The 26,349-nt window shown below is 49.6% G+C and overlaps 1 protein-coding gene across 2 annotated transcripts; it reads right to left on the bottom strand.

The window, feature by feature from the left end:
- Positions 1–1,883: 1,883 nt before the first annotated feature.
- lasp1 (LIM and SH3 protein 1) lies at positions 1,884–26,193 on the bottom strand. Of its 2 annotated transcripts, none has more exons than XM_067232906.1 (7): positions 25,927–26,193; positions 18,092–18,186; positions 13,571–13,655; positions 8,668–8,775; positions 6,553–6,631; positions 5,838–5,941; positions 1,884–5,530 (listed from the first exon to the last, which is right to left on the bottom strand). In XM_067232906.1, exons 1-7 carry the CDS (start codon positions 25,993–25,995, stop codon positions 5,357–5,359), a joined length of 714 nt encoding a protein of 237 aa, XP_067089007.1. In that variant the 5' UTR covers positions 25,996–26,193; the 3' UTR covers positions 1,884–5,356. The 2 variants fall into 2 exon arrangements, with proteins under 2 accessions (XP_067089007.1, XP_067089008.1); XM_067232907.1 differs by having other exon boundaries at positions 5,838–5,938.
- Positions 26,194–26,349: the final 156 nt, after the last annotated feature.

The raw sequence follows: 26,349 nt of genomic DNA, 5'->3' as shown, positions 1-26,349 counted from the left end.
AAATGACAAAACAATACAGAAGCATTCAAGTTTAGTCATTATGAAATTGTCTTTATTTCTGTGACAAAGGAATATTGCCTTTGGCATGCCCTTGTCATGGGCACAAGTGAACTGAACTTCTGGATGTAGCCTATCTGTGACAAAAACATATGGAAACAGTGACATGCATCAAGAATGACTGTCAACATTGTTGTTTAAAACATCAGACAGACTGACAAAACATTACACCATATGACAACACTTCTGGGTCCTACGAATTCAATGCGATTACAACAGAAACGTGACTGTAACAGAAAAGAAAACAATCCATTGACATGGAATGACAACCAAGAGACATATTTATTTCCCTTCTAACCCTACTGGATGATGGAGACAGGTAAAGATGCATGCCCATCCGTCTGTGTTCATTGTGCTACTGAAGAAACCCACATTGTGGTCTAGGCATGTAGAGGGCAAATAGAATGTAAACATGAATGTTGTCCAAGGTCATTGGATCAAGTCTCGGTCTTAGAATAGTTACAGCTATCATATATACAGTAGTTTATACCCTCAAACTGCATCACACTGACTTTAACATAAACATGTGGATAAATAATTTCAGTATATTGCACATTTCATGATTATTGTCGACCGCCATCAAATAATCCATAGGCACAAATATAACACTACTGGAATACAGCCCTATTCTCGGTTGCTAGGTAACTTCAACTGAGACAAGGGCAGTTCTAAACACCTGGGCGAGTGTGTAATGACGGACAAGCTAAATGGGAAGTGAAGATACTAACAGCATAGGAAGTGAGGTTCTTCAGGTTGGCTGGGGCACTAAGGACGCCACTGAATGGGTAGTTCTGTTGGGGTGACAGAAACAGCTGAAACCACAGACAGGAAGAGAGACAGAGACAGAGAGAGGGGTGGTTATCTAGCTGCTTGTCCAACTCCATGCAGGGTCTTCCGTCCTCCATGCTTCTGTCCTCTTCAGATCCCCAGCTGAGACATCTTGGGGACACCATCATCACACAGGTCTCCTGCCTGCAACATTTAAGAAGGCCTCACAAAAATACTCGGACACTGAATTACTCTTTTTTTAAATTCAGATTATGTTATCATTTAGACGTGACTGGATAGATACTGTTAGGCTATCTTAAATAATACTACCCAACAGAATGGCATGGTCATGCGAGTTCCTATTAGAATCCCTGATATATCTTCACAACCCAGGTGATTTTGTTTCCCGTAAAAAATACACAAAGAAACCCGTTCTTTGGGAAGATGCGCAATATAAAGATGACTTTCATGTCGCTATAGATATTGTTCATTATAAACACTTCACATCCCTGACTAAATTCGACATATAGTTTCATTATAAACAAAAATGACAATATAATATTTGTAAACGCCTTATCTTACCATTGCCAGCGAAGGAAACCAGTGATGCAGGAGGGCTAAACCAGGTCTTTTCCACACATCCCCGCCCGATCACGGGCTACATTCATGCTTGAACATCACAACATATAGATTATATAGGACAAGAAAACTAGTCCCATAATTGCAAAAAACATCAAAACTAAAATGTCCAACATGATGACAGTGGCAAAGAGATGGGGGGTGCAGCTTCAGCACCGAAGGAACACGACGTAGCCTTCTCTACAACAGCGCAGATCAGAAATAGACGGAGCAGAAATAATCCATGCGCCACAAACCCCTCCCTGACAGATGCGTTTTAGGCCCTCATTATTTTACGCGTGGGAAATAGGGCAAGGGACACTGAAAAACAAACACATATGCCGTAGATGCAAGTAGTTTTACACAAGATACAAATAAATCCAAAGAACACATCACATCGACTGAGCGTTGAAGAAAGAAAAAAATGCCAGCCTTCTGAGTAAAAATGACATTTTATTGAATCTGTAGAATCATTAAGTACAATTCGAAGTGCTGTAACAGGGCGACAACAAGAGATGCTTATCAAATCCTTAGTCAACTGGGATTCAGATTTTTGAATATGCCAATATGCATGTTAAAAAAAATAACAAAATGATATCAAAACAAATCAATTTAGATGGAATACACAAAATTAAAACGTTCTGAATGCTAGGTCAGTGTTTAATATGATCTCTAAGTGCATGGTGTATAGGTTTATACCACTATGGGAGTAGGGAATGATTGACACAGAGAGAATGGATCTACACTGAAGCTCAGGGTTGGGAGAATCTTGGTAGCAGGGGGACAGATAGGGTAGACATAGATAAGAAAAGGCCTGTAATATGTTACATGGTATACAGCAGTTGTAATGAGTGATTCCATAGCAGAAGAGCATATTTGGCGCAACCTGTCTAATGTCCTGACTAGTTAAAAATCCCTCTCCTTGCCTTGTCTCAGGTTGAGAATGAACTCCTTCCCCAGCTAATCAACCCTAAATCACCAAAATACAAAGGTCCATGTCTTGCACCAGCAATCTAACATCTCTCTCAACACAGATTCAAAATAAACTGCCTCTCTTTGGCCACTTATGAACCATTAATTAAATGGTCCCTCAACCAATTATCCACTATCACCAACATCCAACTCCCAAACATGGCAACCAAAACAACTCCACATCAATTAACTGCAAAAGAAAGAAAAAAGGAGTAGGCCAACATTGCCTTGGATTTTTCCTCTTTTCCAAAAAGATAAAACATCACCTTGATCTTGTGGTAAATGATTATCTACGTGGAGACACTGTTATAGATATGAAGAAACGAAAATAAACACCACCCAGTTCACTTCAAACTTAACCACGACACTTCATCCTTATAACCTAACCACGACACCTCATCTTCACAGAGCTCAGTCCAGCACAACCCTTCACTCTCCTGCCTGAGTTCATCAAGAAGACGCCCAATTATCAAGTCAGTCTACTGGTATGCAAAATACACGCATACTAGCCACCAAACTAATGACCACATCTAGCCAGTTTGAGGTGTGTTGTGTTAATTCCAATTCAGTCATCAACTTCACTGACATAATTCATCACTAGGTTACAAAAAGGATATGAAGGTCCACACCAACTCACTGTTCTGACACGTTGCACTACACCGGTATTGGTCATGTGTTACTTATTCTTACCACGCAAGCATGTCAAATTCCCCTTACCCCAAATCCCTAGAATCAACCATGAGTCAACTGCTTTTGTCTGTAGGCAAACCACTTTCCAAAGCCCCATAATGACCTGTAATAACTTCTCCTTCAGCTCTTTGTAATACATATACAATTGTACAATATCGTCTAGCTACATAGTGAAACTGAGAGCATTGTTTCTTTTATAAAGCTGAAGATTCCACAGAATTCCTTTTTTTTCTTTTTTCTTTTTCTCCCCCCCATGTCTGTGACAGGTCACAGTGCATCACAGGTAAGAGAACAGGAAGGGGAGGGGGAGAGACAGGAGAAGGAACACCGGCCAGTGTGGAAACACATAATAAACTACTGAGTAACGGGGTGAAGACATCCCTCGCTGTCTGACTGTCTCTTACGATATGGGATGGACATGGAACTAGACACTACCAGCAGTATATAAGGATATTATCACAGTCATCTTACTGACGAATAGGAGAGCTGACTTATGTTAACGTTTCGTATCGGGGTTCCGGTGCAACCAAGCTGCAACACTACCCAACTCTGCGAACATTCCCCGTACAGGTTTATCATTGGCACTCCAGAACAGTAGGGGTCTCAAGTGTAGCAGTTAGCTGAGATACTTGCAGTCAAGAGTTGGCACATTTGAAAAAGCATTCAGATGACACGGTGATAACGCTACTGTACCTGAAACAGGAGAGATCCCTGAACTTGAACGTTCTAGTTCTGTGGATGCTAGCCAACACTCCTAGACACACTAGTCTGCCTTGGGTTATGAATCGAGTTGACGTTTTATTTTTTTCCATGAATTTGATACATTGACAGTTTTAAAATAAGCCTCGTACAATACCAACAGAAGCAAAAGGATAAACAGTATAATGTCTGAGAGAAAGGACAACAACATCTACCACAGCCATGTTTTTGACCTCGTTACAGTTTAACATTTTCATACACATCTCATGAAAAACAATTGGAATGTTCAATCACAAAGACATTGGAATGACTTTTAACAAAAACAAAAAGATTCACAATACAGAATTGTCTTGAGAATTGTGCTTGGCCTTCTTGTCTTCTGATTGGTCAGCTTGGTCTATCATTCTTTTGGAATGGGGTGAGATCTGGCCTGATCCCAGCCCTGTTTTTCTACTCACAACGTTCAACCATAATCACCAGGTTAAAACTATAACGTTCTTCTTAAGACTGAAGGCATTTCAGGCTGCAAGTGCAGGAATGAGGGTAGTTAAAAGTAACTTCACAACAACTGAAGTGATGCCATAGTGACTGTGTTCTGTTTAAGTGGGTTAGATTGGGGGAACTGGCTATAACCATACGTGTTTTCCCTGACCCCCTCCTGTACACAGCCTGTCTGAGAGAGGCTAGGAGGTGCTCTTCAGCTAGGCCAGAATTCCAGTTAAATAACAACACCCACAATGCAGTAATGGACATGTCAGAGCACAGATAAGAGCAATGATACTGAGAGATGTGTCTGTGTGTGTGTGTGTGCGTGTGTAGATATATAAATATATAAAACCTCTCTGTTAAGACTGACAGCTTGCTGACTGATGCAACAACAATGGGTACTGAGGTTTCTGGAATGTACACAAGTCAAATATTCAAGCCTCTTCCGGACTGAACTAACACAGTGAGATTCTACACTGCACTTCCAGTCTGGCCAAGTTCCTGCATCACAATGAAAAATAAGAACAAACACACACGTCTACCAATGACACGCCCACATTCCAAAATCCTTTTCTCGGCAGCGTATCAGGTGCACGTCTCCACTCGCTGATTGACAGAGATGGGGGCGGGGGGGAGAGATTTGACCATTATGTGTGGGTGTGTGTGTGAATTTGTGTTTCATTTTAAGACTTTAAACTGTCATCATAGGAGACATAACCCAGGACATAAGCAAGAGAGCGACAGACAGAGACTGAAAGACACCCAGACAGAGAGACGAAAGCAGCACAGAGAGACAGACAGACAGACAGAGAAGGCAGAGTCTGTGGCTGGGGAGCAGAGCAGAGAGAGCAGATCAAGTGGACACCAGGGGGGGGCGGGGCCTCACAGGGGCGGGCGGGGCCTCAAAGGGGGGGGGCGGGGCCTCACAGGACAGGTCGGAGAACAGAGTGAAATATAAAAAAAAAAAGAGAAAGCGGCAATAAGATGAGATGGCACTGGGCTTTTCATTTTTTTTTCTTTTCTCCCTCCTTTCCTCCTCCTCCTCCTCACTCTCTCCCTCGCTCGCTCAGATGGCCTCCACATAGTTGGCGGGCAGCATGCCCTGGTGCCCGGTGCGCTCCACGCGCCCGTACATCCAGCCCTCGTCGATCACCTGCACGTCTACAATCACGTCTCCGTCCTGGAAGGACACCTCGTCCTCGTCTGCAGCAGAGTAGTCATACACCGCCCGGTACCGCTTCTACACACACACACACACACAGACACAGAGAGAGAGAGATAGCGAGAGAAAGAGGGTGAAAGAGAGAAAGAGGGAGAGAGAAAGAAGGAGAGAAAGAGATAGCAAGAGAAAGAGATGGAAAGAAAAAGAGAGTGTGAGTTAGGTCGTACTTCTGCCGTTTGCACAGGCCAGCCGGGGTCTACTGGCTATAAAGCGACGGTTTTAAAAGGAGAGGACGGCACCAGAGGGCCTGTGGACAGGGCCTAGGCAGACACAGCGGAGCCCAGCTGAGGCACACAGCCTGCAGGGGAGGAGCAGGGAGTCTCACCCCGGAGCTGGGAGGCGGGGCGGCGGCGGCCGGGCGTGCGGGCTCAGGAGCAGCAGGCTCATAGTGGAAGTTCTGGGAGGCAGCGGGGGACGGCTGGTACGCTGCTGGGAGGACAGGGGGAGGGGGGGGGGGGGTGAAAGCATGGAGAGAGGGGAGAGAGGAGAGGACAAAACGAGGGAGAGGGGGAGAGAACATCCAGAGAGTGAGCGACTTGAGTGTCGTGGCTGAGAGACGAGATATCCTCGGGCTGTTCCCTGGGAGGGAGAGGAGCCTCCAGATCCTGTCTGAGGTCCAGATGCTTCTAACAACACCCTCTCTGTCTGCGTGAGCCCCCCCTCTCCCCCCCCCACCCCCCCCAGGCTGCCTCCATCACTCTCTCTGGGCCCTGTCTCGTTCGTTAGCCCCGGGGCTCAGAGTGGGTTCTGCAGCCAGGCAGGCCAAGACGTGCCTCTGCTGCTGCTCACCTGCTCTCTTACACAATAAGGACTCTGTGTGTGTGTGTGTGTGTGCGCGTGTGTGCGTGCGTGTGTCTGGGTGGGCAAACGTGAAGAGTCAATCCATGTCACACATTACCTCCAAACAATGGCATGCCTTACACTAAGCAAGTTGGTATGTTGTTGTTGGTGATGATGATGATGTTGATACAGATGCCGTATACGGTTGAGTGTGTGTGTGTTTTGGATGGAGAGAGGGACAGAGCGGGCAGCTTTGGTACCTGGGTTAGGGGTCTGTGGCTGACTGGGCGGGGCATCTCCTCCACTTTTGCTCTTCTCAAAGTCCTCGTGGTACTTAATCTGGAAGGAAACAAACATACCCTCGGTCACTACGGGTTACGACTTACATAAACAGACAAGAGCATGTGTCGAGCCGTAGTCATGTTGTCCACCAGGGGTCTCCAACTCTCCCCTGCTCGCTGTGGTAGGTGGGGTGATCTACGTGCCAAAATCTGGTTTTGGAGGCCGGTTTGACGCTGAAAGGAAATGACATCGCAGCCGGAAGTCGCGTGACCTCAGAGTTGCTAGGCAACACTCCCTGACACATCAGAAGGAAGAGGTGGAGTGAGAAAACACAAGGAAGAGAGGGAGCGTTGTGAAGGTGAGAAAGACAAGAAAAGGAGTACTAAGAACAGGCGTGTGTCTAACCCACAAACGGAACTGCATCTGGGAATGAACTGGTCCCCTACTAAACCAAGCCCCATACTACTCTAAAGACAGATTCAGGTGTAGCGAAGGAGCACTCCCTACCCCCCTATTCCACCCTGACCAGGCCAACATCAACAAAGACGGCATTCAGCAGGAAATCCATCAAAATGACCAGACCAGGCTCAGAGGTGACGCTCTGGTCTCATTACCAGACAGTGGGACTAATAGCCGCAGCTAGATCTCCAGTCCAGATCCTGTCCTCATGGCTCCCCCCCCCCCCTGAAAGAGGCCACTGTGTTCCGGGTGCGAGAGAGAGAGAGTGTATTCACAGGACTCGAAGAGATGACAGACTGTTAAGTGAGTGTGTGTGAGGACAGTGCGTTCAGTGATCGAGAGGAGACACTGAGGTTTCGATGTGTGTGCGAGAGAGAGAGAGCGAGAGCAATATGTTAAGTGAGAGTGCGTGAGAGAGAGATTATGTGTTTGTTTGAAGGAGCAGGTTGCACAGATGGCGTGTGTGTGTTAGTGTGTGCGCGCGTGTTGGCTTTCCTTGCCACACTGAGCACAAAAAAGCTAACTTGTTTCCTCTTGATATTCCCCACATGGAGCAGGAACAAGCACACCGAGAGACAGAAGGAATTTGGAAAGATGAATGTGAATGAGAACATGACGGAAAGCGCAACAGAGTGAAACAGAGAGAGAGACAGAGAGAGAGAGACACAGAGAGAGGGAGAGAGAGACAGAGAGACACAGAGAGAGGGAGAGAGAGAGGGAGGGTAAAAGAGACAGAAAGACAGACAGGTGGGGAAGAGACGAACCCACAGGCCTCCCTGCCCTGCTCTGTTCACACGTGAGATCCTACAGCGATGGAAGACTTGGCACGGGCTAGGGTTTCCACCCAACGGAACGTGTGTGTGTGAGGGGGGGGGGGGGGGGGGGGGGGAGGGTCGGGGAGATACTGTGACAAATCTGGTGTACCTAACCTTAACAGGCAGCATGGAAACTGGGTTCAGCTTCTGTACGTGTCAAGAGGAACTGGGACAGAGACCGGACGAGTCCAGACAAAAGTGAATGTGAAAAGGCCTTGAGCTGCACATATCTGGCATTCTGCGCTGCCTGACATGCCACTGGGTCTCCATGAACCCACCAGGCATGTGCAGCGGAGACAGAGAGACAGGAAGGGGAGCAGGGAGAGGGATGGAAGGTGATTAACATCTGGAACGTTGCCCCTTGGCTTGGCACGCACGCACGCACACGCACACACACACAGCAGGAAGGTTCAGCAGTTGAGACACATCGAACATGGGTGGATCTCTATGGTTGGCCAGTGACTGACTAGGTGTTTGTGTGGGAGTGTGTCTCTGTGTGTGTGTTTTGTGTGTTTCCCCAGTCTCAGACACACAGGATCCCATCATACAAAAGCAGTAATTACCCATCACCCTCCACACTAATTATGTCATTAGAGAAGCCAGCAGTCGGTGCGGGCATGTACACTGAGAGGGCTGTGTCTCTACTTAGCCTGCCAGGGCAACACAGCTGACTCCAGCCCACCTGCCAGGCTACGCTATCCAGAGTTCAGGGGGACGGAGAGAGCCAGGGTGTGGAGGGCAGGGGAGGACACAGGGAGAGGCCCCAAGCTGAACCTCAGCCCCTGAAGACAGGACAGTGATGTCACTGAGGTTACTCACGTTGCTTATATTGTCCTGCGTCTTCTTGATTCTCTGCATCTCTGGTGTGTCTGCCACCACGCTGAAGCCCTTTCCTTTGTTCTTCTCAAACTCCTCCTTGTACAGCACCTGGAATACAGAGCACAAAGCTGCTGGAACGACTCAAAACAGAATCACATCACTCACCGAACGACTAAGGGTTAAATAAAGGCTATACTGTAAGGCTCAAAGTGAGATCCAGAGGGAAAAATATATAGTTTTTTCTTTCTTTGTGGTGAGTGTGAGTGTGTGTCTGCCAGGTGGATCCGCCCTCCTTTTCTGTATTGGTTGCAGTAATGACAGTCACTTCCTGTTAGCTCAGGAGTCGAGGCCTGACATACAGAACGACTGACATGACCTTATATGGAAAGAAAGGGAGGCTCAAGTATTTTTCTGCTTGCTTGGGTGGGTGAGTGAGGTCAGTGGGTGGGTGGGGTGACTGGGTACCCCGCCCCTCCTAGCCTGACCCCACAGTGCAGGAAGTGCCCCGCCCCTCCCAGCCTGACCCCACAGTGCAGGGGAGGAAGTGCCCCGCCCCTCCCAGCCTGACCCCACAGTGCAGGGGAGGAAGTGCCCCGCCCCTCCCAGCCTGACCCCACAGTGCAGGGGAGGAAGTGCCCCGCCCCTCCTAGCCTGACCCCACAGTGCAGGGGAGGAAGTGCCCCGCCCCTCCTAGCCTGACCCCACAGTGCAGGGGAGGAAGTGCCCCGCCCCTCCTAGCCTGACCCCACAGTGCAGGGGAGGAAGTGCCCCGCCCCTCCTAGCCTGACCCCACAGTGCAGGGGAGGAAGTGCCCCGCCCCTCCTAGCCTGACCCCACAGTGCAGGGGAGGAAGTGCCCCGCCCCTCCTAGCCTGACCCCACAGTGCAGGGGAGGAAGTGCCCCGCCCCTCCCAGCGTGTCCCCACAGTGCAGGGGAGGAAGTGGCCAGCCCCTCCTAGCCTGACCCCACAGTGCAGGGGAGGAAGTGCCCCGCCCCTCCCAGCCTGACCCCACAGTGCAGGGGAGGAAGTGCCCCGCCCCTCCCAGCCTGACCCCACAGTGCAGGGGAGGAAGTGCCCCGCCCCTCCCAGCCTGACCCCACAGTGCAGGGGAGGAAGTGCCCCGCCCCTCCCAGCCTGACCCCACAGTGCAGGGGAGGAAGTGGCCAGCCCATGCTCACTCAGATGGGTATCGCAGCAATTGCAATGAACGGACTCATAGCAGGGCTTCTGCTGAGAGAGACACACACACACACGTCTAGCCACACACATTCTGCTGCTGACACACACGAAGTGACCGTAAAATCCACACACAGGTTACTCCCAAATGCTAGGCAGGCTCAGCGACATTTGAACAATGAGGAAACACTTCATACCCCCTTCTCTGGCCTCACCATTACTTGAGCGTCCGTGGCGACTCTGCCAAGTTCCTGACAACCCATAGAAAGTTCTAGAATAATCTATGACCGCGCAGCTCTGCTCCGCACAGCACAGGCTGGCCATGCTGGTCCGCTTAGTCAACATCTGACACATTGTTACCAGGGCAACCCCCCCCCCCCCTTGCTCCTTACCTCACCTTGTGACAAGATGACAGCATCATGACTCAGAACCAAGGCCTGGCTGACTGCGCTCTCTGTATCTGTGTGTGTGTGGGTGTGAGAGAGCAGTTTATGCCCTCTACCTTCAAAAGTAAACAACACACTTCCCATAATCCCCTCTCCGCTGCTTGGGTGTGAGGTAAGTTACGTGCCCGCTGCCATTGTCGCTTTTATATGAAAAAGAAGCGCGGGTGGGATTTGAACCTGGGACCTCTTCTGCCAGTTCCTCCTGCCACCCCAGCCCTCGTGCTTCCTCCCCCAAACACAGACTCTCTTTCAGGCTTCAGTTACCCGGCCAATCCCTAGCAGCCTGCGGCCCTGCCAGACACAGCTCTGAAGAGCTAGCAGGAGAGTATAACAGGGCCTCAAATACATTCTAGAAGAAAAAAAACAAGGGCTCATCAGACAAAAATATCCATTGGAACTGGGTCATATGCTGTAAGAAAGATGACACTCTGACAAGAGGAGGGATTTGTTGTGTGTGCCGATGAGACTTGGTGAGAGCAGTTAGTGTGTGACGGGATGTGTTTTCTGTCAGGGTGCAGGGCCGATCTGATCCCTCGCGTCGTGGTACGGGGCTCCTACCGGGGACAGACCCGGGTGGACTGAATGGCGGTTGGTGCTGGCGTTTGTTTGCAGCCTGGCGACGGCCTCCGTGCCTGCATGCCAGCGTGTGTTCTCTCTTATCTGTGTGTGTCCATGCTGCCCTGGTGGGTTTGTCTGTGGGCGCTCTAGGAGGGCCTCTATATCCCAGCGACCCCCCACTGAGAGCTCATTAGGCACAAACACACTGGGAGTCCGTTTATCAACCGGGAACAACACAGGCCTTACTCGGTCAGAAGACTAAATTACCCACCACACCCCACCCCTCACCCCACCCCTCACTCCAATCCACCCCACCCCACCACACCCCACCCCACCCCACCCCTCACCCCACCCCTCACTCCAGCCCACCACACCCGACCCCACCACACCCCACCCCTCACTCCAGCCCACCACACCCCACCCCTCACTCCAGCCCCCTCCCCTGCCCAACCTCTTCTCTCAACATCTAATCCAGATTGTTATTAATCAGCACTGGAGCGCAGTGGCCATTTGTCCTAATCCACTCTCTCTTCATGCAGAGAAAGACAGCCATGAAGGCCAGGGCTATGGGAGGGAGAGAGCAGAGGGAAGGTGGTGGTAGAGAGGGAGAGAGCAGAGGGAAGGTGGTGGAAGAGAGGGAGAGAGCAGAGGGAAGGTGGTGGAAGAGAGGGAGAGAGCAGAGGGAAGGTGGTGGTAGAGAGGGAGAGAGCAGAGGGAGGCAAGCTCTTCCCAGCAGGAGCCTCCTGGTCCAGTATCAGACAGGTTTAACCATGTGACCTCCACCAATCTGGTGACACAGAGCCGGATCCTGTGTGTGTGAGACCATATGTGTGACTGAGCGTGTGTGTGACTGTGTGTGTGTGTGACTGTGTGTGTGTGTGTGTGTGACTGTGTGTGTGACTGTGTGTGACTGTGTGTGACTGTGTGTGTGTGTGACTGTGTGTGTGTGTGACTGTGTGTGTGTGTGACTGTGTGTGTGTGTGACTGTGTGTGTGAGTGAGTGAGTGGTAGTATGTGTGTGCATGAGAGAGTATAGAGTGTGTGTGTATAAGAGTGAGGAAGTGTGTGAGTGTGTGTGTGTGTGTGGTGGCAGGGTGTTAAGGGGGCGGATCTAGGGTGGCACGGGGGGTCATACGGAAAGAAGGCTCAGAGATTGAGACAGGCACAGATGGTGTTTTCCACCACACGTCCAACCCCCCAACAAACAATAAACCAGACGCCCGACAACCATTCCGACAGTATTATCCTCATCATCATCCATTTAAAAATGTGATTATTATTCCATGGATGATTGGAGGGAGCATGTGAGTGTGGGTGGGTAGACGTTGTGTATCTGTGAAGGAGCCGAGGTCCTGTGTGCCTCCTGTAGCTGTTTCCTACGTACGGGCTGTGTGTTGAAGTACAAAGGTTGTGTCATGGTGCGTCAGAGGACCACACAGGAAACATCCAACTCAGACTCACCAACTCCCAATATGACTGAGTGAGTCAACTAGCTAGTGTGTCCGTGTGTGTGTGTGTCCGTGTGTGTGTGTGTGTGTCAGTAGTCCTCTGACCATAATGGCAGTCAAGAATATCTCTACGATTTCTCAATCCAGATATAGGTCAGTCGTGTGGTGTTTGTTTTATGTTACTGATGAGGTCATCTTCCTGTCACCGTGTTTAAATGCTAGCTTGAATGTGTGTGCGTCCATGCAAGGAAGTTGAGCTTGTGTGCGGTTAGCTGGGGCCATTTCTCTACCCTCGCCACTGCTGTGTTGCCACGGGAACCCTATTGCTATGGTAGCAGGGTAGGGAGGTCTGTCACACCTCATTACAATACTTTACCAGTGAGAGAGACAGACACAGAGAGAGACACAGAGAGAGACACAGAGAGAGAGAGAGAGAGAGAGAGAGAGAGAGAGAGAGAGGAGTGGGCGGTAGAGGAGAAAAGATAAAAGTAGAAGTCTGAGAGGAAGCCAAAGGGGAAAAAAAAGGGGAATAAGCCGAGGCAGAAAGAGAGAGGGGGAGAGCCCTGTCTCAACAGAGGGTCTCTCTGTCGTGGTGACGGTGGGTGTGGTAAAACATGAATGAAATAAAGAGGAGCAAGGAGTGGGAGGAGCCGGCGTGGGCGGGGAGGAAAGAGGGAAGCCTGATTGGAGGATGCCGAACGCTGACATCAGGGAGAGAGAGAGAGAGGCAGGAGAGGACAGAAATGGCCGATAACAACATGCTCACAGGGAGATGGGCAGACGGAAGAAGAGAGATGAGAGGAGGCAGAGAGAGAGATGAGAGGAGGCAGAGATGAGAGAGAGATGAGAGGAGACAGAGGGAGAGATGATAGGAGGCAGAGAGAGATGAGAGGAGGCAGAGGCAGAGAGAGAGATGAGCGGAGGCAGAGAGAGAGATGAGAGGAGGCAGAGGCAGAGAGAGAGATGAGAGGAGGCATAGAGAGATGAGAGGAGGCAGAGAGAGATGAGAGGAGGCAGAGGCAGAGAGAGAGATGAGAGGAGGCAGAGAGAGATGAGAGGAGGCAGAGAGAGAGATGAAGACTTGCCGCCATGCGATGAATCATTTTATCCACAAATCACGGAATCATTTCTAAAACGAGTGACATGGGAAATAAAAATGATGAGTAGCTCGCAGTTCTCCACACAAAGGACAGGAGGTGTGTGTGTGTGTGTGTGTGTGCGCGGCCAGGTTCCTGGGGATGCACTAGCTGGGTGGTGGTTGTGTGGACGTGTACCTGGCTCTGCATCTTGCTCTGCTGTTTGAGGCGAAGGTTCTCCGGAGTGTCAGCCACGCAGGTGAAGTTTGTCTTGGGGTAGTGTCTGAAACACACACACACACACACACACACACACACACACACAGACACACACACACACACAGACAGACACACACACACACACACACACACACACACACACAGACACACACACACACACAGACACACACACACACACACACACAGACACACACACACACACACACACACACACATACACACACACACACACACACACACAGACAGACACACAGACAGGGAGGAGAAAAGTATGTGAGATTCAGATCCACTCCCCCACAGGGCTGACACAGTGTAGTCCTCAGTAAGTCAAACAGCAGACCACACTGTCATGTTTGTTACTGTTCCGGCTGACTAGACCAGAGACATGAGAACACATTTACATTTAGTCATTTAGCAGACGCTCTTATCCAGAGCGACTTACAGTAAGTACAGGGACATTCCCCCGAGGCAAGTAGGGTGAAGTGCCTTGCCCAAGGACACAACATCATTGAGCCTGGCGGGGAATCGAACCGGCAACCTTCAGATTACTAGCCCGATTCCCTAACCCCTCAGCCATCTGACTCCCCCACACACATCTCTGGATCCCAGACTGGTAGTAGTGTTGAAGGAGTGTGTAAACAGGTATGGAACACACACACACACACACACACACACACACATACTAATAACAGTAACACAGACCAGCAGTAGTCAACTATCCTACCCCGCGCTCCACTTCAAACACATGCACTAAGACTCATTAGGCCAACAGGTTATCATATAGCAACGCTTTGCGAGCTTGCTCATAGATTTCCATTAGATGCATTTTTCATGTAGTCTGCATGTTATGCTTTGACCTGAAGCTATTCAAAACACTTGGACCCAGTATGTTAAAAACCCTTACAGCCCGATATAAAATACTTCAAAACCCAGCATGCCGTTGGGTGTGGAATGACCTCAATCTTCAGGCCTCTCGCTGCCTCTGGGTAACCCAGTTAGTTAAGCAATATGTTTCCTCGACAACTTGGTAAACACACAGAAAATGCCGTTTCTAACCCTAACCCAAAACCAGTTTTCTAAAGGAATGTGGTTCAATGACATACAATCCCCAATGCACAAACAAACAAACAAAAATACACATCTGGGATCACACAGTGGAGAGAAAGAGAGAGAGAGAGAGAGAGAGAGAGAGAGTGCCCAGGGTGGGGCGTGGATCATTTTGTCAAGAGGAATACTGTTCTGAAGCTCTCGATGCAACACAACAGCCACACGACCACTGCAAACGTAGGCAGGCTTGAGTGCAAGCTCTACCCTCTCTCTCTCCCCCTCTCTCTCTCCCCCCTCTCTCTCCCCCCTCTCTCTCCCCCCTCTCTCTCCCCACACACACACACACACACACACATTCCTAAAAGGCAGCAGCTGCTATCAGGTTCCATTCAAATGTAGCGGTTAGCTGAGCTAGCGGCGTTAGCGGCTTGAGCCGTGGCAGAGAGGAAGAGACTTTATGCCAGATCATGAGGATGGCTTTCTAGAAGCATCCTGTTTTAACGAGCTACAGTGTTGTAAAGGAAGCCCTTGCTGTGCCATTCTCCTCTCTGTCTGGGTGGCTTAAAGATTATTGCACCAGCAAGATACAGTAGTAAAAGTCATAATAGCATAATATTTGCATGTCTTATTTTTAGAGTAGGGTGTGTCTGGTTCGGGGCAGTGGCAGCACAGCCAGTGCCAAACAGAACTTCTTTGTTTTGAAAAACCGCCTAGAGGAACACAAGAGGGTGTAGCTTGCTTCCCATGTTACCCATTCGAAAACGTTTCGCGTTTTCGCGTTTGAACGTGTGTGTCAACGTGTGCAGCGTTTACGCATGTCTGGGTAGCCGACGCCAGGCTGAGAGTGCATGCGTGCGTAAGAGTCCGGGTTTGGTGCGCGCGTGCATGAGTCAGTCTTCACGAATCCTCATCCATCCGTAGGGGCTGCATAATAAGGTAATGAGTCACTGACACACACCCACACACACACTCACACACACCTACACACACACACAGCAGCACCGAGACAAGACAGGGCTGTGTGACGACCTAGTGACAGCTAGGCTCCGCCCACGGCACTTGTGAAGGACGGAACCAGTCATACGTGGCCGGCCTGCATCTTCAGAGTCTGGGAGCCCCCCTCCGTGTGCCCCCCTCCGCGTGCCCCCCTCCGCATGCCCCCCTCCGCATGCCCCCCTCCGCATGCCCCCCTCCGCATGCCCCCCTCCGCATGCACAGAGACTAGGAGGAAAGCAGAGCGGCACTAGGATGATAGTCAGAGTGCCGTCCACGCTGCCAGACTGCCGGAATCCATGACAGGCAGGGGCTAATATTTTAATGCACACGCAGGGAAGCTATTTCACTGACTGGGCTCTATTCCAAACCGTTTCCATCACCAGCGAGGGGCAGCACTCGCTTTCTGCGACGAGCGAGTGGCAGGATGCTGATATGTCATTCTGTGCGGTAAACAGACTTTAAATCACCCAGGTTATTCATTAACCACATATCTGAAGCCACCCATGTTAACTGCATGACTGCCCTGAATTTAATTAGCCGAGGCCTAAATGATGAAGGATTTCACAAACAGGGCACCAATGTGGCAACGTAATCACTGACTCGCACAATCCCCAGTCTGTCTGCCATCCCCAATTTCCCACAATCCCCAGTCTGTCTGCCATCCCCAATTTCCCACAATCCCCAGTCTGTCTGCCATCCCCAATTTCCCACAATCCCCACTGTCTTGTCTCCCACAATCCCCCGGTGGCCTCGCCCCACCAAAGAAAGAAATGCAATTCTCATGGCTGAGGTGGGTGGGCACAGCCAAGGGCGTATCTCCTGCTGAGGGCAGATATAGAAGAGTTCGTTCTCCGGTCGACGACCGCAGCAGAGCGACGGAACGCGGGGACGAGCGTTCCGTCCCCGGAGGGGCGGGCTCTTCCTCTGAGGGTGTTTACCTTAATGAGAGGGGACTTCAACAAACGGAAGGATGCATAATAAACACAGCGTGGGGGGGGGGGGGGGGTTAGTAATCCGAAGGTTGCCAGTTCGATTCCCGGTCATGCCAACTGACGTTGTGTCCTTGGGCAAGGCACTTCACCCTACTTGCCTCGGGGGAATGTCCCTGTACTTACTGTAAGTCGCTCTGGATAAGAGCGTCTGCTAAATGTAAATGTAGTCATTGTAAGAGCGTTCGGAATGGAGTCGAGAGACAGGAACAGCAGTCGTCACCCTGGCGCGAGAGAGACTAAGTAGAGTAGAGTAGAGTAGCTTATTGGATTGTGCACAGGCGGACAGATGGAGCAGCATATTGTGCGTCAGGGTTCGGGGAGAGGATGCGTTAGTTAGTGTATCCTTAACAAACAGGCAGAACCAATGGTGCCTTCCCCTGAAAATGCATGAGTGAAACGCAAGTGAAAACAGAAAAGCTTGTCAGAACACGAAGCCACGCCTTCACTCCACATTCACTCCACATTCTCCCCCCCCCCGCCTTTGACCGCACGCATGAATGCAAGCGTACACACACACAGCGAGGTGAAGTGAAAATGGTGCCAGGTTCGTGGGAGTGTAGCACTGGGGGATTCCAAGGATTCCTCACCGGCCTTGAAAGCGTGGGCATACGTGGGAGTAGGAGAGTGTGTGTGGAAGCCTGTGTGTGTCCGTGTGTGTGTTTCCGTGTGTGTGTGTCCATGTGTGTGTGTGTGTGTTTCCGTGTGTGTGTGTTTCCGTGTGTGTGTCCATGTGTGTGTGTGTCCATGTGTGTGTGTGTCCATGTGTGTGTGTGTGTGTGTCCATGTGTGTGTGTGTGTGTCCATGTGTGTGTGTGGCCATGTGTGTGTGTGTCCATGTGTGTGTGTGTGTGTCCATGTGTGTGTGTGTGTGTCCATGTGTGTGTGTGTCCATGTGTGTGTGTGTGTGTCCATGTGTGTGTGTGTGTGTCCATGTGTGTGTGTGTGTGTCCATGTGTGTGTGTGTCACTCCAGAGGAACTCGTGGAATTTCCCTCGCTGAGCCCCCCTGAGGAGAGGGCAGAGGGGTGGGGGTGGGGGTGAGAGGAGAGCAGGGGGTGTGTCCTTTCCCACACTACCCCCTCGCTCTCCCTCTCTGGGGGCGCAGGGGATGCCAGAGAGAGAGAGAGGGGTGGAGAGGAGGAGAAAAGACAGGAAGTTGCATCCACTGGGAAACACACAGCTGGGCTGGAACACACACACACACACACACTCAAAGCATCTTGGGTCGGTTAACTTCCCCGTCTTTGGTCTTTAGCGATGATGAAATCTGACGTGGTGATATCTCGGGAATGTGGGAGTGAACTGTGCATTGTGTGTGTCTTATGGCACAAGTTCCTACTTGTGAACTGTGCATTGTGCGTGTCTTATTGCACAGTTCCTACTTGTGAACTGTGCATTGTGCGTGTCTTATTGCACAGTTCCTGCGTGTGCGAGGGACTACTTACGCGTTGCAGTAGGGCTTCTTTTCGAAGCCTTTGTAATTCTTCATGTTTAGAGTCATTTTGCAGATCTCGCAGCTGAAGCATCCTTTGTGCCAGTACTGTCAGAGAGAGAAAGAGAGAGAGAGAGAGAGAGAGAGAGAGAGAGAGAGAGAGAGAGAGAGAGAGAGAGAGAGAGAGAGAGAGAGAGAGAGAGAGAGAGAGAGAGACAAAGACGGGTAAAAGACAAAGATTAGACATTATTCCACCAAAGGGGCTTCAACCACACGTTACTGCATGGCTGTGTGGGGCAATCATTTGCCCAAATGAGGCCAACCAGGAACTACATTTAGCCTAATACCTTTCAGGGTTTGCAGGTTAGGAGGAGGAAGCGAAAGAGACACACCAACTGATGTAGAAAGGAAGTTAGGTTTCCATCACAGCTTCATAGAGTTGCAGGGGTGCAAGACTTCCTCTTTCTCTACCATGGTTATTTATAACACAGCCATTTCAGTGGAGCTTAACGAGTAGGGAAGGATCTGTGTATGTGTGTTTATGTAAATGCATTATCAGAACGCCAACTGTTATGTGTAACCAATCCACTTGGAAGGAAATTGGCAGAAAAATTAATAAAAAAAGAATTGACTTCCTGAATAAAAAATGTTGTTTTTGTTTTTGCTAAACAACCTGTCCTCAGAGCTGCTCCCTGGGGCAGGGCGAGCTTACAGGAAGGTCAGGGCGCTGGAATACGCATCCCCATCCTCCTGTCACGGGGAGGAAGAGAGAGGGCTCTTTTGCATGTTCAACCTTATCAAGCCGGTCAAAGGCAGCGGTCACACCTGGAAATACTATCCAAACACACAACAACATAACTGGGACTGGAGGGTTTGACTAACTTAGTTTTAGACGACCACTGATTGCCTCCGGGTTAACGCCCCGTTCGAAAGGTGAATGTTTATAAATGTTAAACGGGGCGTACACCTCGACAAGGATTCATCTTAGTCGTCGTAAAAAGGCCTGTAGCTGGGTAGATGACAAAAGCAGTTCAATTCCAGGGTTTCCAGATCTTGGTTAATCATACTGACTAATACAGTACACATGTAGCATGTTCACACACACTAGACCCACAGAAAGGACTCCCATGTACCCCCTCCTGCTGACAGAAACACTCTGCTGCTGGACTGACAACCAGGAAATGTTCCCATGCTCTGTTTGGGTCTGGAGACTCCCTTTCTCTCCTCGTCTGTCGTTCTGCTCATTTCTGTAGTCCTGTCTATCTCTCACCCTCCATCTCTCTCTCCCTCCATCTCTCTCTCTCCCTCCTCTCTCCCTCCGTCCATCTCTCTCCGTCCATCTCTCTCTCTCCCTCCATCTCTCTCCCTCCATCTCTCTCCGTCCATCTCTCTCCCTCCATCTCTCTCCGTAACAACCCGGCCTCTTTGCTTCTCATCCCCTCCCCCTCCTCCCTGCCCTCCTCCTCCTCCTCCTCTCTCCTCTCTCCCTTGGCAGCAGGATGATCTGTGGCTGGGGGGTTCAGAGGGGGACTGAGGGAGGGAGGCCGGAGGGAGGGTGGAAGCAGGGAAGGAATATGAAAGGAAGTAGAGAGGGGAGGGGGTGGAGTGAGGCAATGATCTGGCTGTTCCTGCTTGTCATCAAGGGAAGAAGAGCGAGGGAGGGGAGGGGGCAGAGTGGGATAGAGAAAATAAAGAGGGAGTCCTTATTAACGTGGCCCGGAGGCATTCTGCCATCCTTCCCTCTCTCTCTTTCTCCCTCTCTCTTCATCACTATACATTCCACTCCACTCGTCTATACACACACACACACACAGATCTTTAGACTTAACAGTCCGGATCAAAACAGAACACACACAAAGATATATGGGCCTTACGGTACATACATAAGCCTGCGAGCGCACACACACACACACACACTCAATGTGTTGGGGAGAGGGCATTAGCTGATGCATCCATCATTTAGCCTGTGTGCGGAGATGGGAGGATAATAAAGCAGACCTATGTGCTCCAGTCCTGATACAGAGCTGGCTATAAATCACTGGGATGGGCCTCTCTCCTTGGTTCACTGTCTGGGACCTCAGATTAGCCACAGCTTTGTAGACAATAACTACACCTTTACCTCTACTGATTAGACATTAATTAACAAAGAACATATGAGATCATATACTAATAATAATAACAACAAGTATTACATAATAGGAGATTTAAACTCAGGAAATCGCTTGAAACATGGAGCTGTGACACCAATACAGGGTGCCAGTCTGGTTGCTTCTCTTTGGCTTGTATGGGTTTGTGTGGGTTTGTGTGGGTTTGTGTGTTTCGTACAAGGCTGCTGACCAGCAGATGGGTCATACAAAAGAGCCAGGTTCATACTGGACACAGGCCCTGAGCCCTGGTCAATGAAGGTCTGATCCACGGCCAAACAATCCCCTGACTAAGAGAGACAGGAGGACCTCCATAGACAAACACAGCCCCTCTCCCTCTCTCTCACTCTCACTCTCGTTCTCTCCCTCGCTCTCCCTCTCTCTCTCTCTCCCTCACTCTCCCTCACTCTCCCTCTCCCTCACTCTCACTCTCCCTCACTCTCACTCTCGTTCTCTCCTTCGCTCTCCCTCTCTCCCTCCCTCTCTCTCTCCCTCTCTCTCTCTCTCTCCCTCTCTCTGGCTGGCTGGCTGGAATAGAGGCCTAACTTCTCTGCGGCTCTGGCACTGTCCATCCCAGACACTCAGAGGAGAGCCTGGGCGTTTCCCCGACTACTCTCTTGGTCGTGACCATCTGCAGCTGTGGCGGCCATCTTGGTCTCTCTTCTTGTAGCCCAGTCAAGGTGAGATGTCCCACCGCCTACAGTAGCCTGTTACATGGAGAGGAGAATGCGACAAACTGAAGAATGTCAAGTGGAGTTTGAATCTAATGCGTTGGGGGTGAAGTGGAACTAATATGGTCTGAGTGCTGGACTTTGATCCTGTTTCCTGGGGGTAAATATTGACCTTGGGTAGGTTACACACAACAGGCCTGTCCTCCAGTATTTAACCGGCAATTCCATACACCATCCAACCTGCTAACCCACATTCCACCATGTCTACCCCCTCACCCAGATCCCATGACCCCTCTCAGGTGAGTGTAGAAACGGGGAGAGAGAGGGGGGGGGGGGGGGGGGGAAGAGAATTAAAGACATTGCAAAAGAGTGAGAGAAAAAGGGGAAGGAGGGAGGAAGATGGAGAGGGAGAGAGAGGTCTGAGGGGGGAGGACTATGCAAAGGAAAACCTGGCTGTGGGTACAGAGGCTTGTTCTGGCAGTCAGTTGGAAAACCAGGACACTGCAGAGAGAGAGCCCTAGAAAAAAACACACCCTATGAAGCGAGATTGTCTTCCTGCATCAGCGCAGCTCCAGGGCACGTGCGTGTGTGTGTGTGTGAGTGTGTGAACATGATGCATGCGTGTCAGCAGGATCCGAGACTACTGTACACTCAAGAGAACATGCTCGGTCAGCCTAGGAACGCCCTCAGACTGAGACGGAAAGCCGGGCTCGTTTGAACAACCCCTGCAGCACATCCCTCCTCCAGACTGGAGCTGGGGGGGTGGGTGGCTACGCTAGGGGTTCAAGGCAGTGCCTGTGTCTGTGCTCACTGACTTACTACCAAACGTGTAACCGAAAGCATCCCAACTGTACAGATGTAAACGTGAGACATGGTTTCACTTCATTGCTAGGAGTATGAATGAGTATGTAAATTAATGGTGGCGCTCTACAATCACTGTGTGCGTGTGTGTGTGCGCGTGTGTGTGCGTGCGTGTTCACTCCACGGCAACAGACACCGAGCCCTGGGCCCACATCTGGCTCTCAGTTTTAGAGGAAACTCATTAAACTCCATCGGTAATTACTAACCGACCTGATCCATTTGTTTATACAACAATGCACGTCTTTCATGTCACCCAGCGGGGACACAGAGCAGTGATGGCACGGGGGTTCTCTATCAAAGTATGCACTTAACACGCATTTTCAAACCACTCTTAAGAGTGGATGTGTTATAGTGTGCACTTAGCGTCCGCCTGGCACCCGCCTGGTGCCCGCCTGGTGCCCTGTCTGTCTGGAAGCCCTTCCGAGGAGGACCTGAGAGGACCGGCTCTGCTGAGGAGGGGGGGCGGACTCACTGCTGTCTAGTCATGGTGCACCTTCACCTGAACTCCCCTACACGGGCGTGTCCCCTTATAGTGACCTGGCCACTTCTCTTACATTTACATTTAGTCATTTAGCAGACGCTCTTATCCAGAGCGACTTACAGTAAGTACAGGGACATTCCCCCGAGGCAAGTAGGGTGAAGTGCCTTGCCCAAGGACACAACGTCAGTTGGCATGACCGGGAATCAAACTGGCAACCTTCGGATTACTAGCCCGATTCCCTCACCGACTCTTAGGTGGGGAGTGTGACTCGGACAGGCATATTGCTGTTCTCTGGTCAGGGGACCAGGCATGCCATGCGACAACATGTAAACACCAGACATTTCCATACACTTTTTATTACCTATGTACAATATTCAAATAATCCTGCATCTGTGGACTAGTCTCATGTCAGATGATGTGCAATTCAAATATGTCCCATAATGGTCAGACAAATATACTGCCTATCCTCCATTTAGTCATAATAGCCTCTTGGGCTTAATAATGTTTTCCAACAAAATGTGGTTTAAAAACAGAATTTGTGTATATATACAGTATATCTAGACAGATTGTTCCAGATTGCAGGGTCATGTTGACCAGTTTGTACGGCCCCCTTACAGCCAGCCGGAGGGAGGCACACGAGCAGGCATGCCAGCCTCACATTAGTCCCACTGTGCTGTCCTGTACTGTCCTGTGCTGTGCTGTGCTGTCCTGTACTGTCCTGTCCTGTCCTGTCCTGTCCTGTCCTGTACTGTCCTTTCCTGTGCTGTGCTGTCCTGTCCTGTGCTGTGCTGTGCTGTCCTGTGCTGTCCTGTACTGTACTGTCCTGTCCTGTACTGTCCTGTTCAAACTGCGAATGTGCCTTGTGAGTCTGCATGTGAGACAGCTTTGCACATGTTTGATAGACAATTTATAACACTATATCCTTTCCTCCCATACAGCTAAAGAGCAGACTATGTCATGGTATGTCACAATTAATTATTAACGCTTGCAAAATAATGGAGGAGTCCTTGAAGAAGGCTTCTCCTATTGGCTGGATCTGCCTCAGTCTCAAAGGAAGAGCATGCATCACATGCTGGAAGAGTATGTGACACAGCTCCATCTCACACAGGAAAGGGAGCCTAATCATTCTATCTTCACTGACATAGGCAACGGTCTAAAACGTCCACACCCGCCATAAAAAAAATCACATTCAAATGTACGGGAAGCACTGTGCTGACACATCGCTGCTTGCACAAGCACGACTTCGCTCGTGTCTCTTTTCCAAACACAAATTTGTTTGAATTAGCGTGGTTTGCATATCGATTTCCTTGATCACAGTGTGTGTGTGTGTGTATCTAGATGTCTCCATTTGAAACCCTGTTTAAAAGCCTGCTGACCTCAGGGCTTCCTCGGTCAACAGCACTGCCCAGCACTCACTTCCTGTCTTTACGTGTCCTCAGCTGCCCCCTCCTTCTGAGGGGACCAGCCCACCGCTGCTGTACTGCTACACAGCTCCACAGACAAGCAGCCATCTGTGGCACAGCCTCTCCATAGGCCACACGTTAGACCGTGAGGGTGGCGGGCAAACAGGTAGGCTATTCAGCAACTGCTGACCACCGCAAGCTGGCCTGCCCTGTCCTCACGCGAGACAGGCCGGGGAGGAGGACGTCCTCGCTTGCCAAACAGGAGAGGGGCGTCCGGAGCCGCAGAGAGGGAGAGGAGCTGGGGGGAAGTTGTTTTCACGTCTGAGAGGAGGAGGAGTGCCTCTGCCGAACGGCCGCATGGACAGACGCTCTAGAATGGCAGGCCCCTTTTCCTGTCTGCACTTCAGAGCAGGGCGACGGCACAAACCTCTGACAGAGCACGTTCTATGGGAGTGTCTGTCTGACGGAATGCAAGCTGCTCCAGGCAGTGCTTCCAGAACACTCTTGGGTTCTGTTTGCAAACCCAGCTCTTATCAGTGTTTTCACTCCTCTGAAATGAATTTGCTGCACTTAAGGACCATATTTGCACCTGGTGTCATCTCAATCGTAAAAAAACTAAAAACGAAACAAAAAATGTTTTACAGTTATTCTGCAAGAATACGGAAACTGGACTACAATACTAAAAGCATGAGACAACAGGCATAGGCTGTGGACCATAGGTTAATATAAATGGTGATGAAAAGATTGGTTGAGCTTCCGCAACAATTAATTGGTCTAAATGCACTGTACAATCTTAAGAGCAAAGACACTGACGGCTGGCCTCGGCCCTCATCCCAAGGGAGTCTATAGATTTCCACACCCTGATAGATACCATTAGGCCTGTTTATCTATCCATAGATATGTGACAGTGAGCCAGTAAACACTAATGTTGGATGGTTATCACACTGATCACAAAACAACAATATTGTGCTCTAATCTACTGAGCTAAGCAGTTATGTAAGCAAGCTTCCTAACATCAGAATAGTTTCTTTAGTAATGACAAATAAATGACTTATTTAGAGGCCTGGCAGGCTAAATATACATCTGGTCTTGATCACAAAAACGACCCAAAATTAGAACATTAAACCATAATAGTTATTCGAAAAAAGTATTTGGATAAAACATATAACAAAACAATCCCCTTGTTGAAGTAGATTCTGTCAAACCCCACATTTCTTCTGAGTAGAGCTGCTGGTTGTGAACGGAACAGGAAACGTTTGCTTTGCTAATTATTAAACTGTAGTAAAAGCAATAGCTAAGGCTATCTAGCTATGGTTTTTTTACGATCATGCTTAGGTATGTGAGTCTATGAACGCAGAAATGCAATAGAAGTACTTAAACAACTAAATTCGGGGTTAAACGCAACGCAACACTCACGCAAATAACCTAAAAAATTTGGATTTACTGAAGAATGGCTACATTGTCACTGACACAGGCTTTTGAGTAGGCACGCTAGTAGCTAGCTCGTCTATTAGCTCAGGAGATCCGGGGCTAGGTAGGTTCCCTCGTTTTGAACAAAACGGGAGATGGCCCTTCAGCCGTCAAGTGGCCGTGCGGCTACAGAAGCTTTGCTCAAATGGTGACTATGCGGCATCGGGATTACTTTGATAAAACACCCGAGCGGCCTCTTGTACTGACGATTAATGGAATCAGAATAAGGTCCATGCGGAAGCTTTGTGTAACGATAGTTACACTTAAGCCTAAGCAGCTAGTCTACTTGTCTTGTCAAATATTTCTTAAGCGAATCAACAGCCTTCTTCCTCCTCTCTCCGCCTTCGAAACATTTACCGATTTCAGTGTCTTATTATCTACATGGAATAGCATAGCTACTAGCTAAGGCAGTGATTTCGGTGGTCATAACTGCCAGATGCTGTTTTTTTTTATCTTAAATGTGAGTCACTTCCTACAGTCAGTACACTTGCTTGGTTAAAAGTAGCAACGTTTTTTTCTGTGTTGAACAGTAGGCACCTATGAACATCAAACCACCCTGAGGAATGCAAAAAGCGGGAAGTTGTAACACCGCGGGGCGGCCCTGCTACCCTACACGAAAGACACTTATGACATGAATGCATGGAAAGCTTGCTAGCTAGTGCTACCTGTCTTTAGTGTTGGCTAATTGTAACATATTCATATATTCAATAGGCTATATAGTGAAATTAGGCAAATACTGAAAGCGAATATGGGAGGAGATAGCCTTTGTATGCTAGACTCTTGTATGCAATGGAAAGAACGGAAAATATTGTTCTCACCTTGTCCAGACAATTCACTTTTTCCGTGGGGTACACGACTCGATTACATCTGCCACACAACGGATTCATGTTTGAGCCGGATTGCTCTCTCTAGCAAGATAGCTAAGAAACAAGAACTGTGAAAAATGTAAAGTCGCAAGATTTGTTGATTAAAAATGTTCTTCAGAACAATTCGAGTTTGGCAAAAAGATTTATCAATCAAATCCAAGAGAGTGTTATCGTTGAAAGCGCACAGCTGGCTGTCATTCTACGAACCAGACACGGAAAGCGCGGTCACGGCGCTTCTCTTTCCAACGCCGCGCTCCCGAGGAGAAAACGAAGGGGGTGGTTCCAGGAAGGAAGCGCAACAACAGTGATTGGGTGGTACAATGTTAAAAGAGATGACCAGCGACTTAATAAAGACACATTTGTATTTGATTTCTT

This window comes from Osmerus mordax, chromosome 3 (genome assembly GCF_038355195.1).
Source record: "Osmerus mordax isolate fOsmMor3 chromosome 3, fOsmMor3.pri, whole genome shotgun sequence".
NCBI lineage: Eukaryota > Metazoa > Chordata > Actinopteri > Osmeriformes > Osmeridae > Osmerus > Osmerus mordax.
The sequence above is the reverse complement of the archived record's forward strand: the minus strand, read 5'-3'. Positions and strand labels throughout refer to the sequence as shown.